General features: G+C 40.4%; 1 protein-coding gene across 4 annotated transcripts in view; it reads left to right on the forward strand.

The window, feature by feature from the left end:
- The window catches only part of SUCO (SUN domain containing ossification factor), a 279,446-nt gene that overhangs the window by 108,066 nt on the left and 156,524 nt on the right, over positions 1 to 14,856 (forward strand). For all 4 annotated transcript variants that reach the window (XM_070746846.1, XM_070746847.1, XM_070746848.1 and 1 more), the window contains exons 10-11: positions 4,191 to 4,298; positions 7,946 to 8,051. In XM_070746846.1, coding sequence (XP_070602947.1) covers positions 4,191 to 4,298; positions 7,946 to 8,051 — 214 coding nt within the window. The remainder of the gene's footprint in view (positions 1 to 4,190; positions 4,299 to 7,945; positions 8,052 to 14,856) is intronic.

The following is a 14,856-nucleotide window of genomic DNA, read 5'->3' on the forward strand; positions in this document are numbered from 1 at the left end:
TGGAAACACAGGGGCTGCCTGCTGCTGTGGAGGCGGCCCAACCTGAGCTTGCCACCCAACAATACGGCGCCAGAGGGGATGACCGCTCTGCCCCTTCAGGGCCTGTTCACCGACCTCTTCAGCATTGCGATTTGGTGGCGGGGCATGGACGTGACATTCCCGGTGCTGCTGCTGCTCAACTGTCTTGTAGCAACCATTTGAAATTACAGTGGTGTTAAGAAAAATAACTTTGTGACTAAAGTGCATACTTATGTACTTTGCAGTACCTTTCAGTCACCTGTTTGCTATTACAATCAGTTCCTACTCATTGTCCTGTTCCTGACACATTTTTCTCCTTCTCGCAGAGAGATTGGATTAGATTAGATTAGATTAGATTTATTGGATTTATATGCCGCCCCTCTCTGCAGACTTGGGGCGGCTCACAACAATAGCAAAAAACAGTACATAGTGACAAATCCAATGCCCACCAATCCAATTACAATTTTAAGTTAAGAAATTCATAAAACAATCCCAATATATATAAAAAACAAGCACACAATCAATCAAACAGCAAAACAACATGGGCAAGGGGGAGATGTTTTAGTTACCCCATGCCTGACGGCAGAGGTGGGTTTTAAGGAGTTTACGAAAGGCAAGGAGGGGGGGGCAATCCTAATCTCAGGGGGGAGCTGGTTCCAGAGGGTCGGAGCCACCACAGAGAAGGCTCTTCCCCTGGGTCCCGCCAGACAATATTGAGGAAGATATTTCAAGAGGGTAAACAGACACACAATGACAGGAATACTCTAGTGCTGGCTGCTTGCCTAGCCCTAGCATGCTCAAGGATGTTGCGAGCTTGCTGTGCAGACATTTCTTTAAGTGTGTATACTCTATTGTGTGCCTTCTTATTCTCTGATAAATACTGTTGTCATCCAAAAATATATGTAACTATGAACATTTATTGCATTCTGTCTGATTATTACCCTAGAAAGAAACTCCATAGGATGGGGGAATAGGGGAAAAACAGCTTATGTAAAATCATAAGCACAACTTTTGATTGCATCTATTAGTTTAGTCATTCTAATATCTTCACTTAGCATGTTTTTTCTCTCCTCTAGTACTTTTATCTCCTCTGGTACTTCACGTTTTTGAAATATTGTTGTATTTTCTCTTTTATATTACAATCATATTTTTGTATAGATTTTAATAAAAATCATAGGTAATACAGTAATATCTCGTCTTACGAACTTAATTGGTTCCGGGATGAGGTTCGTAAGGTGAAAAGTTCGTAAGATAAAACAATGTTTCCCATAGGAATCAATGGAAAAGCGAATAATGCGTGCAAGCCCAAAACTCACCCCTTTTGCCCATTACTGCCGGCATTCGGATCCTTGTTTGGGGGGTGGGGGTGGCGATGGGGGGGCTGACGTGACATTCCCGGCGCTGCTGCTGCTTCTCAAAGGGAAACTGCCGCCACCGCCACTATCCTCTTGTCCTGGCCAGAGGGATGGAATCCGCCGGGACATGGCAGCCCCACCCCTTGGGAGGGCGGGGCTGGAGCAGAGAGGCGGCTGCGAAGGGGCTTGCTCAGGAAAGCGCTCCCAGCGAAGGGGCTGTGGGAGGGGTTTCTCCTAGCGCTTTGGGAATGCCTGCCCGGCCCTCTCGCAGCCCCTTTGCTGGGAGCGCTTTCGTCCAGGGCTGTCAGCAAAGGGGCTGCAAGAGAGGCGGGGCAGGCATTCCCGAAGCGCTCGGAGAAATCGCTCTTGCAGCCATTTCACTGGGAGTGCTTTCACTGAGAACTTTGGGAACGCCTGCCCCGTCTCTCCTGCAGCCTTTTTGCTGACAGCCTTGGATGAAAGCACTCCCAATGAAAAGGCTGCAAGAGGGGCGGGGCAGGCATTCTGGAAGCGCTCGGCGAAAGCACTCCCAGTGAAGCGGCTGCGAGAGCGCTTTCTCCGAGCGCTTTGGGAATGTCTGCCCCGCCTCTCCTGCAGCCCCTTTGCTGACAGCCCTGGACGAAAGCACTCCTAGCACAGGGGCTGCGAGAGGGGCAGGGTGGGCGTTCTCGAAGCGCTCAGTGAAAGTGCTCCCAGCAAGGCGGCTGTGAGACTGCTTTCTCCGAGCGCTTTGGGAACGCCTGCCCTGCCCCTCCTGCAGCCCCTCCTGGACGAAAGCTCTCCCAGCAAAGGGGCTGCGAATGGGGCAGGGCAGGCGTTCCCGAAGCGCTCGGAGAAAGTGCTCTTGCAGCCGCTTCACTGATCCAGGTTCCACTTTTTCCACCACGGTAACCCCAGGACCATGGGTTTGGTCATCTAAGGGACTACAATGAGGTGAATAGTCATTACATGGGTTCCAGCTTTGATCTTTGCTGGTCAGGCAGGTTGCTTGCACTTTGCCAGTTATTGAGCCATCCAACTGGAAAAATGCCATAGGCTGTCTCAGTTTTTTCAGTCTCATCTCTAGCCTTTCTGCTTTCTGGGAGCAAATCAAATACCTCATGCGCCCTGAGTCCAATAGGGCAATGAGAACCACCACCACCATCCTTACTCCCGAGGAGAACACCAGAATCTCCATCCTAGCCATCATAGGGATGATGGTGCCACTTATTATCGTGTCATTTTCCCCTTCACTGTTTACTCTTGTAGAAGACTCTTCCTTGCTGGACTGAGAACTCCCCAGCCTCCTGCCCCATGTGTGCCTTCTCCTTAAACTTCATTAGGGGAGGTTCTTTTGGGCTGGTTTGGAGTGGGAGGAGTGTATTTCAGTTACAGTGCGGGACACTTGGCTGCTCAGTGGCCCTCCTTTCCACAGTGGAAGCAAGCTCCTGGGCTTTAGCGAGGTTTCCTCCCGACTATGGGCGCAGCCCCCCTATTCCTTCTAGGAGCTGATCACTTCTCAGCCACTCAGTAATGTCAGGTTTCTTGGACAGGGTGATCGCTGTACTCCATGAAATCAATTTCTACTTAAATAGCCACTTGGTACCATGCCCCCAAATTGCGTGGCACCTCTTGATAGGCAGCTGTGGTACTTATATACCACTTAACAGTGTATTACAGCCCTTTCTAAGTGGTTTACAGAGTCAGCATATTGCCCCCAACAATCTGAGTCCTCATTTTACCAACCTTGGAAGGCTGAGCCAACCTTGAGCTTGATGAAATTCAAACTGTCAAATTGCAAGCAGCTAGCAGTCAGCAGAAGTAGCTTGCAGTCGTGTGTCCAACTACTGCATCACCAGAACTCATATAGCTCCTTGTTTAGTCCCTCTAGGAACTGGTAAACCAGCATGTGCTTAGACCAATCTTTTAGGTGGCCAGCCAGGCTGTACAAGTCTTGGGTCTCCTTACCTCCGTTTCAGCTCCCCATACATTCTAATTATCCCTCCACCTTCCTTCTCCCTTAATCTCTGTTGTTAGGTTGCGAGTAAAGGAGCATTACAAATCAGAACATTTTAATCTTGCTACATCATTGACATTGTTAATGTTCCAAAAATTCCTCAATTCTTCTTGAGAATTGGAGCTCCTTCCCACTTGAGGAGGCCTATCATCTGACAATATTACACTTTGGATGATCTTGCTGGAAAAAATTAGCGTATAATCCTGGTATTTTTCAGTCTAAGAATCTGCCTGTAGTGATGAGGCAGTCCTTGGAAATGCCATAAATGTGTTACTCTTTCAATTCAAGAACACATCTTAAGGTTATTTTCCAATCCAGGTATTTAAAATTTCCTATTGTTAAGATTTGGGAAAGCTGTAACTGGCTTTATCTTTATTCAGAATTCTTTAATGTACCTATCCAGACTATGTTTTGAATAGTATTGCAGTAGTCTTAGCTCTGCAGTCCCATAATCACTTTTACGAGAGAAAAAGAGTTTATTTGAAAACATGTGTGCTCTTTATAGAATACATGCATCTCCTTGATATATTTGGCAGTGAAGAGAATGAAGAAACAGTATGGCAGTTAAAATGTTCCCAAGATAATCTTATATATGATAAATTGTTATTAAGCCTTATTTTGCACAGTGATTTTTATTGTATTGCTGATGCTTTCTTTGTATGTTAAGCAATGACTTGAGAATTTTTTCATATTATTTTGAAGTACATTTCTGGGATCAATTGCCATAAAATGATTATTGGCTCAGTCAATAGTTTTACCTGTTTTTTGAGAAATAGCTTTGAATATGTAGTTCATAATATAATTTTTAATTGGTCCTAAAGGTTTGTTGTTGAATTGTGTGAACCCATACAAGTAAAACAGCTGGATATTGCTAATCATGAGTTATTCTCATCCACTCCCAAGGATTTTCTGGTGTCTATCAGTGACAGGTATGTCTCACAATAAGAATACAATTGTAGAATTTGTCACAAAGTTTACTGAAACTGAAAGTAATTTTCAGTATCTGTGATTTCATAATTTTTACAATGTTTATGATTTTAGCAGATAAATCTAGCATGCTTATTTAAAGTTTAATATTCAGACATATTTTTTAACAAATTCTCATGTACAATTCTTTTCTTTGTAGAAAAAAATTGAATCCTTAACTTTACAAGTTTTTGTTATGGTTACACTGGACTGCTTTTTAAAAAGAATAAATTTTGGCTTACAAGCTTTCCATTTTTAAGTGCTTTCCATTTTAATTTCACATAATTATATCAGATGTGGCCTGCCTTCAACATAAGGAAAATGCCAATAGAAAATACTAATGAGTAATTTTAATGCAACAACAATACCTGGAGAATAAGTGACTGGTCTATAGGGAAGTGGTGAAAGAAATAATAGAGGCGGTAGAGTAGTAGATTTTGCTGAAGGACAGGAACTGGATTTACAAGAAAAAAACCTAGCAGAAAATAGATATGGAAGAGTGTCTGGGATGGACAAGCAAAATTGACTATATCATGTCAAGTGATAAAACCATATTCTGCAATGGTCATCCTTGAATACAGCTCATCTGTCTGGAACCCATACCACATCTCGGATATCAACACCCTTGAAAATGTCCAAAGATATTTCACCATAAGAGCCTCCTCCACTCGAAACAGAATACCCTACGAAAATAGACTAACAATCCTGGGTATAGAAAGCTTAGAACTACGGTGCCTAAAACACGATTTAAGTATTGCCCACAAGATCATATGCTGCAACGTCCTACCAGTCAATGACTACTTCAGCTTCAACCGCAACAACACAAGAGCACGCAACAGACTCAAACTTAATATTAACCGCTCCAAATTTGACTGTAAAAAATATGACTTTAACAATCAAGTTGTCAAAGCATGGAACTCATTACTGGACTCAATAGTGTCAACCCCTAACCCCCAACATTTCTCCCTTAGACTATCCACGATTGACCTCTCCAGGTTTCTAAGCGTACATAAGTGCACTAGTGTGCCTTTCGTCCCCTGTCCAATTGTCTTTCCTTTATCTCATATATTATATATATTTTCTTCCTTTCATATATCTTCTCTATTTTTACATACTATCTTTATATATATTACTTCATGTCTATTCTCTTCCATATGTATTGTGTATTGGACAAATGAATAAATAAAATAAAAATAAAAAATCATTTTAACATTGGAAGCGACAATAGAATGGTACAAGCTAAAGTGAGGATAGATGGTTAAAAGGAGCATATGAAAATGATAAAGATGTCACAAAAAATAAAAATAAAATAAAGAGTGATAAGCTTTTAGAGGAGAACAGGAATTTTGAGATTAATCTGTTAAATATCTTTTCTCTTGCAAGATTTGGAAGAGATGAATATTATGGATCAAAATGAACAAATAGTGAAAAACATCCTTAAATCTGCTATATTTATAACACCGCTGGAAAAGATTTTTGTACAGTCTATTGATGTTGATGTTAACTATTGATTTAATGAACAAACGATGAACAATTTAATAAAAGTTTCAGTAATAAACTGGAGTACATTGAACTTTGTGGGACCATAAGAAAATGTCTCCAAGAAGAAATGCAGCACTGTAATGTGAAGCTTGTGAAAAAGGCAACTGAAGAAACCAAAGGGATTAATAAAATGCAAGCTTACAAGACAGAAGGTTTTTGCATTAAAATATGAAGATGGCTCTCTGTAGAACAAGACTGGAAATGCTAGAAATAATCGAAAAATTTTATTCAGAACTATACACAGATTAAGATCACTCAAAAGTAACAACACCCATAAAAGAGGAAATTCCAGCTATTGTAGTAGAGGAAGTATCAAGTGCCATAAAACGAGTGAAAAATAGCAAACCTTGAGGAAATGACTATATTACAGTTGAAATACTGAAAGCTGGTGGTTACATTTTACACAGGATACTAACAGAAGTATACTTCAGAAGTCTCAGAGAAGAAAAAATACCAGATGCATGAAAAAATGCTGAAGTGATTCTTATTCAGAAATAAGATCCTGAGCTCTGTTAAAGGGCCTCTGCAACCAATAATGGAGACCAGGGGCAATGTTCAAAATAGATACCAGAGTGATGTCGGCAAGACAAGGCAGGTGTCAGGGTATATGAAGCCTGGTAAGTAGAGCAGCTCTACCCCATCCCCACCCTAGCTTAAATTTTTACCCGTGTTCCTTCCCCTCCCCCTGCACTCTGAAGTGGTTGGGGTCTTAACTAGGGCTTTGGGGGATAGGGCACATGTGTAAAAATAAAAGCTTTAGCGGTAGGCCGTATTTTTTGAAAAACATTAGGAAAAATAATATTGAGAACATTAAATGATGCAAGCCAAATGAGTAGCCAGGGTTCAGAAGTGGCTGCAGCACAATGGAACACATCCAGGTTGTTTAGCAAATCATTGAAAGGTACAACAAGTATATCATGCCTCTGTGTGTGGTTGTCATTGACTACGAAAAGTCATTTGACATAGTATTCCAGCAAGCAATAATTAATGCATTGCTCAACCAAGGTGTAGACACTGCTTATATAAACTTACTATAATCAATATATGAAAAAACAATGGCGACAATTTGCCTTAATGATCTTAAAGTGGAAATCAACATAGAGTTAGATATATAACAAGGTGATACAATATCACCTATCCTTTTGTTAGCCCTACCTTGAAGAAGTACTTCACAAACTAGATTTGACAAAAGAGGGAATAAAAATCAGTGGTGCCTATTTAAGCCACTTAAGATTGCAGATGATGTTGTTCTCTTCTCATAAGACTCAGAGGAGCTACAAAGACACATACAAGAGCTGCATAAAGGAGGAGAACCATTTGGTTTAAAAAATTAACCTGAAAAAGATCCAGGTTATGTTTAATAAATTCACCAAAGAAAGAAAGAAAATTATATCTGGAGAAGAACTAGATGTAGTCGACCACTATATATCCCTTGGCAGACAGATCCCAATGGAAAGTGATACAACAAAGGAAATTGAATGGCATATTAAACGTGGTTGGCAGGCATTCAACAAACTAAGTTCAAGAACCTATGCCTGAAGAGAAAAGTTTTGATCAATGTGTGCTCTAACTTATGCCAGTGAAACATGGACATTAACCTCACAATCTATACAAAAACTATAAGTGGCTCAAAAAGCCATGGACAGATATATGCTTGGCATTACAAGACAAGCACATGGATTAGAGAACAAACAAAAGTAAATAATATCAACAAGAAAGTAAAAGAATTGAAATGGAAATGGGCTGGTCATATAGCAAGAAGATCCAATGGCAGGTAGACCAAGTCAGCCATACAACGGATCTCACTTGGTAAAAAGTATTCATGAAAGAGACCTAAAACAAAATGGATCAATGATATTAGCAAGTATTTGCCCAATTGGCAAAAGAAATTTCAGGACTGTATTGGTTGAAAACATGTGGAAGAGGCCTTCATCCTGCATTGGATAGACAATGGCAAAAATGATTATGATTTCATATGTAACGTAGCAAGCAGTGTATAATATTAAGAAGTATCTTATTTGCTATTTATCCTGGTGCTTTCTGATTCTTTTATGCATTGTTTTCCTAGATATCCAACAAGTAAGTGGGTCAAGCTTGGTACTTTTCATGCCAGAGATGAAAGAAATGTCCAGAGTTTTCCTCTGGATGAACAGATGTATGCCAAATATGCAAAGGTAATTTATTTTGGGGGATTGCAATTTTCTCATTAAAATAGACAAAGAGAAATTATATTATTGGACCCCATAACTACCAAGTGGTGTGAGGCAATATATGTTGGGCTACTGTTATGCTTGTAGACAATAAATACATGCATGCATTTAAGCATAATTACAATTGTCCGAAGAGGAAAGATGAAGTAAACCATAGAAGGGACCATTTAGATTAGGGATATCAACTGGATTTCGTTGAAGACTAAATCATTGTAGTTCTCTGCAGGCCGGGGGTGGAGGTAAGAGAAGGGATAGAAGCCTCCTGCAGCACCCTGCTGGCCAAAATTGGGTGCTGGGGTCCCACGTGTGGTCTACCCGCATCCTGCAGCATTTTGCCAACCAAAATGGCAAAATTTGGCTGCCAGAGGGAGCATGGGCTGGTACTTCACTATTTCCCGGCCAGCCTGGCAGGCCAGATTTAAGCACCTTGTGGGCTGGATTCTGCCTGCGCGCCTTGAGTTTGACACCCTTGATTTAGATCATCATATAAATCTCCCACAGTAATTGTTTTTATAGTATGTTTATTATGTTTCTAGTTTATAGGCGTATACCGTAGTTTATACTATATCTATGATTCTAGTAGTCTTGATGGACAGCTGTTCAAATTCTGCTTATTTACGCAAAAAATGAGCATTTATCATCCATCAGTAGATTTCTTCTTAATCTCTTCCTATTACCCGTTCTTTTTTTCATACTCTGATAATTGCTTTTCTGTGACTTGAACACAGATCATTCACTCTCAGTTCTTAGAAACCTGTATTTGAATGCTAAATGTATACTGCATGTGCTGTGTGAATATATATGGGCCCTGTATTCAAAATACAGGGCTAAAACTTAGTCATGCTTATTGATGATTGCAAAGGAGATTTGAGTGGCGGGGAGAGAAGAGGAGTTGGTGACTAATTGGTCCACTGTCAGTGTTCAGTGCCATCTATTATAGTATCCTGAGCCGTCTGTATTCAGCAGCTGGATTTGTACTCTTATAACAATATCTGAGGCTGGGAAGATCTGTATGGGTTAAGGCTCATTCCTGGCACAGTAGAATGACTGTTCCTATGGAAGCCATCATTCTCTGGTGGAATACTACTTTTGACCTCCTATTATGGCTTTCTTAGTCTTGGAGTCATGTCATCTACGATACCAGGCAGAATAAAAGCGAATAAAAGAAGAGTCTTTGGGTAGTTGTGGCCACTCCTTGAAAAGAAGGCTTAGTTGATTGTCACTCATTCCCTGTGTTCTCTTGCTAGATTACTACAAAGTTCATTAACACTTGACTAGCTTCTTACAAAGCTCATTACATGGGACTGCCACAAAAAAATACTTGGAAACTAATCTGGTCCAAAAGTACTGTTGGCTTACCTGAATGGTTTTCTCTGTGTGTTGCATGGAGAGTTCAACATGGGTTCAACTCTAGTCGATTGCTAGGGACTGAATTTAATTTATTCAAATTGAATAGTGCCCTCTAGCTGCATAGCAGGTCAGTTTTAAACAAAGGTATAGAAAGTAAAGGTCAGTCAAGTCAAGTCCTCAGAGAGGGGCGGCATACAAATCCAATTAATAAATAATCAATAAAATAATAAGTAAAGAATATGTCCAAATGAGTATGCGACCCTGGGCTTTATAAGGCAGGATGGGTACTTCTCCAGTGTGCTGCTAAGGAGAGTCCAACATGGGATACACTGCCACGCTTTAATTTGCTGTAGGAGCTGCTCAGCGGAAGCGGGAGCAGTGGAAGCGCTGGGGGCTGTAAGAGAGAAAGAGAAAGAAAGGGAGAGAGAGAAAAGGAGGGAGGAAGAGAGAGAGAGAGGGAAGGAAGGAGAGGGAGAAAGAGGGAGGAAGGAAGGAAGGGAGAGAGAGAGAAATAGAGAAAAACAGAGGAAGGAAGGAACAGAAAAAGAGAGAAAGAAAGGGAGGGAGGGAGAGAAAGAGGGAGGGAGGGAGAAAGAGAGAAATAGAAAGGGATGGAGAGAGAGAAAGAGGGAAAGGAGGGAGGGAGGAAGAGAGAATAAAGAGAGGGAGAGGGAGCAAATGGGGAAGAGAGAGAAAGAGGAAGGAAGGGGGAGAGAGAAAGAGAGAGAGAAAAACAGGAAGGAAGGAACAGAGAAAGAAAGAGAGAAAGAAAGAAAGAGGGAGGGAGAGAGAGAGAAAGGGAGGGAGGGTGGTAGAAATAGAGAGAAAGGGTGGGAGAGAGAAGGAGAGAAATAGAGAGAAAGTGAGGGAGGGAAGAAGAGAAAGAGAAAGAGGTAGGAAGGAAGAGAGAGAGAGAGCAAAATCTAGTTTGAAACTAGCTCAACTATTTAAATGGCATTTTGAGACTTAGCAGAGTTGTCATCTGATTATCTGCTATTCAGGCTTTTTGTAGAGGATTTACAAGGCCATGTATGTAACCAAAAGCAAATTGGTCATGTTTAATGTTTCTATGTAGGATAATGACAAATTTCCTACTAATTGTATTGTAAATGTATTGTACAGATGTCAGATTTTCTGTTTTTTAAAAAAAATCAGCAACTTATTTCTGAACAAATGTTTTAAAGTATGGCTTTTTCTAATTGAATATTGTATTTTTTTAAGTCTCATTGAAGGCGCTTTTAATTGCTGCTAAATGATGTTGCTTTTGTTTTTGCAAAAAAAAAAAAAAAAGCAAAACAACCTCCTTAAGGTGCAAGTCAGCTGAAAGTCCAAGAGAGACTGAAAGTAGATAATTCATTAACAATCAAGGCATGTCAAACCCATCTGTGTTGGAACTATACGGTATAGTTGAGTCTGTTTCCTGAACTGGAGCACGTGGATACTAGATGTAGAAGTTGTTTGTGGTTATTCTCAGTTTCTGGAAGAGATGTCTCTTGTGGCTTGTACAGATATTTTAAAATGTGAAACACTTTCTAACTGCCTTGTATAACAACAGAATTGGAAGGGACCTTGGAGGTCTCCTTGTTTAGGCAGGAAACCTTACACTACTTCAGACAAATGGGTATCCAACATCTTTAAAACTTCCAGTGTTTTACTTTTACTTTTACATACTTTTCTGTGTACTTCATCAAGTGGTGGGCTATTGGCGGAATGGACAGGTACGCAGTACCGGTAGCAAAATTTACAATGGATTTTTTGCTACTGGTACTGCGTACCTGTCCGTACCTCCAGCAACCCACCACTGGATGAAGTACACAGAAAAGTAAGTAAATGATACCCAGACAACTAATTTTATGCAAGAAATCCATTGTACTAAAAACAAGGATGTAATTTGGAACTTGCAGCCTGGTCTATATATAAAGCGAACATAATTGCACACAGCCATGGGGGCCCTTTTCTGACAAAATAAATAAATAAAGATTATTTTTTCATTTCATTTTTCATTTGTTTATGATCAGGAAGGTTCGAATTAGTATACCAATGCAATAGATATTTTAAAAAAATTAAGTAGCTAAAATCAACCTTTTTTAGTCTGGATCAAATAGACCCGGGAACAGAACAAGTGTATGGTCTTTGCAAACAGAACACAGGGGTTAAGAGATGCAGAGGATTTTAGTGAGGAGGAGGAGATAACAGATCAGCCTTCAAATGAAAATATGCAGACAGATGTATCTTCGGACAGCTCGATCATCCAAGATAGCAGATGGAAGTTTCCAAAGTTCAGAAGGATGCAGAAAAGAATGGAAGAAATTGGGGGGAGGAAGTTTTGAGATGCATTTTAGAGCATGTAAGTTAATTTATTAATTAATTAATTACATCACTTCCGCAATTGGGTGGAAGCAGAAGCTGCTTTCGTCAAATTGAAATTAAGCCAAGATGGTGATTATTGTCTTTGCTCTCCGATAAGTGAGTTTTCTATTGTGTGATTTATTGCTTTGCAATCAACAGAAACTAGTTGAAAGATAAAGGAATGCTTCTAAGCAGTCAGTGAGCTAATTAGAAAGATAAATGACTTTGTTTCCAGTCTGAAAGAACTGAAAGTATTTTTCTGCATAACGGAACTGTAATTTACTAGGATTTAAATGGAAGAAATAAAATGAGTGTTATTTGTTTGAAAATCAACCGTCTGAGAAGCAATTATTATTAACAATCAGCTGACTCCAGCCTGATTCAGAACAGGGAGGAGGCAGTTTTAACAGGGGTGGATCTTTCCTAGGATGCTATGTAATGCAAGCTGTACTGTAACTGGGTTGATCACTTTCACCATTGGGAAAGGGCCTAGAAATTTAGGACCTAGCTTTTTGCTAAGCAGTTTTAACCAAATGTACTTGGTTGACAGGAAAACCTTATCCACCACTCTAAAAGGGGTTTGGAGTGATCGATGTTTGCTTGCTTCTTCTAGGCGTCCGCTGCCTCAACAAATGCCTTCTTGGTATCTTTCCATCCTCTCTTTAGTTTCTCCATCCACTCCCCCAATATGATGGATGAGGGAAGTTCTCTAGGTAGTTCAGGCATGGGGACGAAATCTTGTCCACTGGTGGTAGAGAATAAGAGGAAAAAGAGAGAAACAAAAGAGAAAGAAGTGACTCTTGATGTTCTGCTCAAAACATACCCTAAAGTTCTGTTCCTGGGTCTATTTGACCCGGACCGCAAATTGTTTATTTTAGGTACTTATATTTGGTCTTTTTGAAAGCTTTTTTCACTTGGAAACAAGTTTGAACATTTCTGCACACAATGAAATGAAAATTGTTTCCCAGTGAAAAAGGTTTTCAAAAAGACCAAATTTAAGTACCTAAAAGAATTTATTTGTTTCGGGTCAAATAGACCCGGGAACAGTACAAGTGTAGATAGAATTTAGCCCTCACCCCTCCAAAAATATTTTTATGATGATCAGCAATGTTAAATTTAGTAAATCACTGCCTAAGATATTAAAAATATTTCTGATTTAGAGCCTAAAAAAATTTAAAGTGAAAATGGTTGCAAGCATATTTTTTTTGGGGGGGGGGGGGAGGCCTTATTTCTGATTTAACACCCCCCCCCAATAAGCATCATTTTTTTCAGGTCATTCATACTTTTCTTATGTTCAGAAATGTTTAAACTACCAATCCCACACCAACTTTAGTAAAATTGAACGCATTTTGCAGGCTAAACTTTCTATAAATTGAAAAAAAGTTCACAAAAAGGGGGGTGCTGCCTTTTATGATCAAAATAAACCAATAAACATTATTTTTTTCAGTTCAATTTTCATATCATTGTGTGCAGAAATGTTCAGACTACTTTCCAAGTGAAAAAAGTTTTCAAATTGACCAAACATAAGCACCTCAAATGAAGAATTTTCGGGCCGGATCAGGGTGACACGAGAACAGAACTTTAGGCCTATTCTTTTTTTTCAGCAAGAAAGAAGCCCCCCACCCCCAAAAAAAATTCTCATAGAGAGAACCCCAGAAATGATGCAAAGTCATGAAATTTCAAGTTTCAGATATGCAGGGAAAATTTTTTACAGGGTCTCAAACTTTGTTTTCGGGTCTCACAGACCTGAACAGAACACCAGGGTTAAATCATATGGTAAAAAGCACCCAAAGAAGTAGAAAGGAAAATAGAGGAAATAGGGGCAAATGAGAGAGAAGCGAGAGAGAAATGAGAGAGAAAGTGAGAGGGAGAAGAGGGAAACAAAAGAGAGAGAAGGGAGAGAAAGAGAGAGGGAGAGGAAAGAGAGAGACAAACAGAAATGAAAGTGAGAGAAATGAGAGCAAAAAGGGAGGAGAAACAAATGAGAGAGGAGAGAGGGAGAGGTACACAGAAATGAGAGAGACCTGGAGGGAAAGAATGAGAGAGAGGAAAAAGAGAGAGGGAAAAGTGAAGAGAAAGAAAGAAAAGGGAAAGAGAGAAGTGGAGAGGAAGGAAGGAGGGAGAGGAGAAGAAAGGAAGGAAAGAAGGAAGGAAGGAGAAATGGAGGGAACAAGGAAGTGAAGTAAGTAAGTAAGTAAGAAGAATGAAGAATGAAATGAATGGAGGGACAGAGGAAGGAAGGACTTTGCTAGAAAAATAAAGGGGTTATTAGATCAAACTTTGGACACTTGACAACTGGCCCATAGTTAGGGTAGTGGCAATGTTCTAGGGTTATGTGAACATCTTCTGGGATCTTCTGACAAGCAACTGCAGGGATACACTTAACGACTGTGGCAAGAAAGGTAGTAAAGTGAGGCAAAACTCACTTAATAACCGTCTTACTCAGGAGATAGAAACGTTGGTCTCCATTGGGGTCAGAACAGAAATCGAGGATTATCTTTCTGACCAGTGCATTCTTTTAGAAGCAGATCAGGAGTCCATTTTGAAACTCCACAGAAAACATCTAGGGGGAAGGCAGGTTGTCTTTGACCTACAACGGTTCATTTACTGACCGTTTAAAGTCGCAACGGCCCTGAAAAAAAGTGACTTATGCTCCTTTTTCACACTTATGACCTTCGCAGCAGCCCCATGATTGCTTGATCAAAACTTAGCCGCTGTTTCATATTTATGACCTTTGCTGTGTCCTGAGGTCACATGACCCCCTTTTGCGACTGTTTCACAAGCAAAGACAATCGGGGGGCGGAGAAGCCAGATTTGCTTAACAACTGTGTTTCCAACGATCCACGCCCAGGTATGAAAATGTGCCGCTCAGACATTATACTTTTTCGCCCACCCCTCAAAAAAAATTAGAGGGAACATTGGTTGGGGGGGTCAGATTTTTGGAAAGGTATGCACATGGTAGCAGCTGTCCCTTTCCATTGTCGTAACAACACAGCTGCTATTGCCACATCACTGGCATCTGACTGGATTACAAACTTTGCTCTGGGTTAGGGTGCTGCAGGATTGGCTC

The sequence above is a fragment of the Erythrolamprus reginae genome, chromosome 3 (assembly GCF_031021105.1).
Source record: "Erythrolamprus reginae isolate rEryReg1 chromosome 3, rEryReg1.hap1, whole genome shotgun sequence".
Taxonomy (NCBI): domain Eukaryota; kingdom Metazoa; phylum Chordata; class Lepidosauria; order Squamata; family Dipsadidae; genus Erythrolamprus; species Erythrolamprus reginae.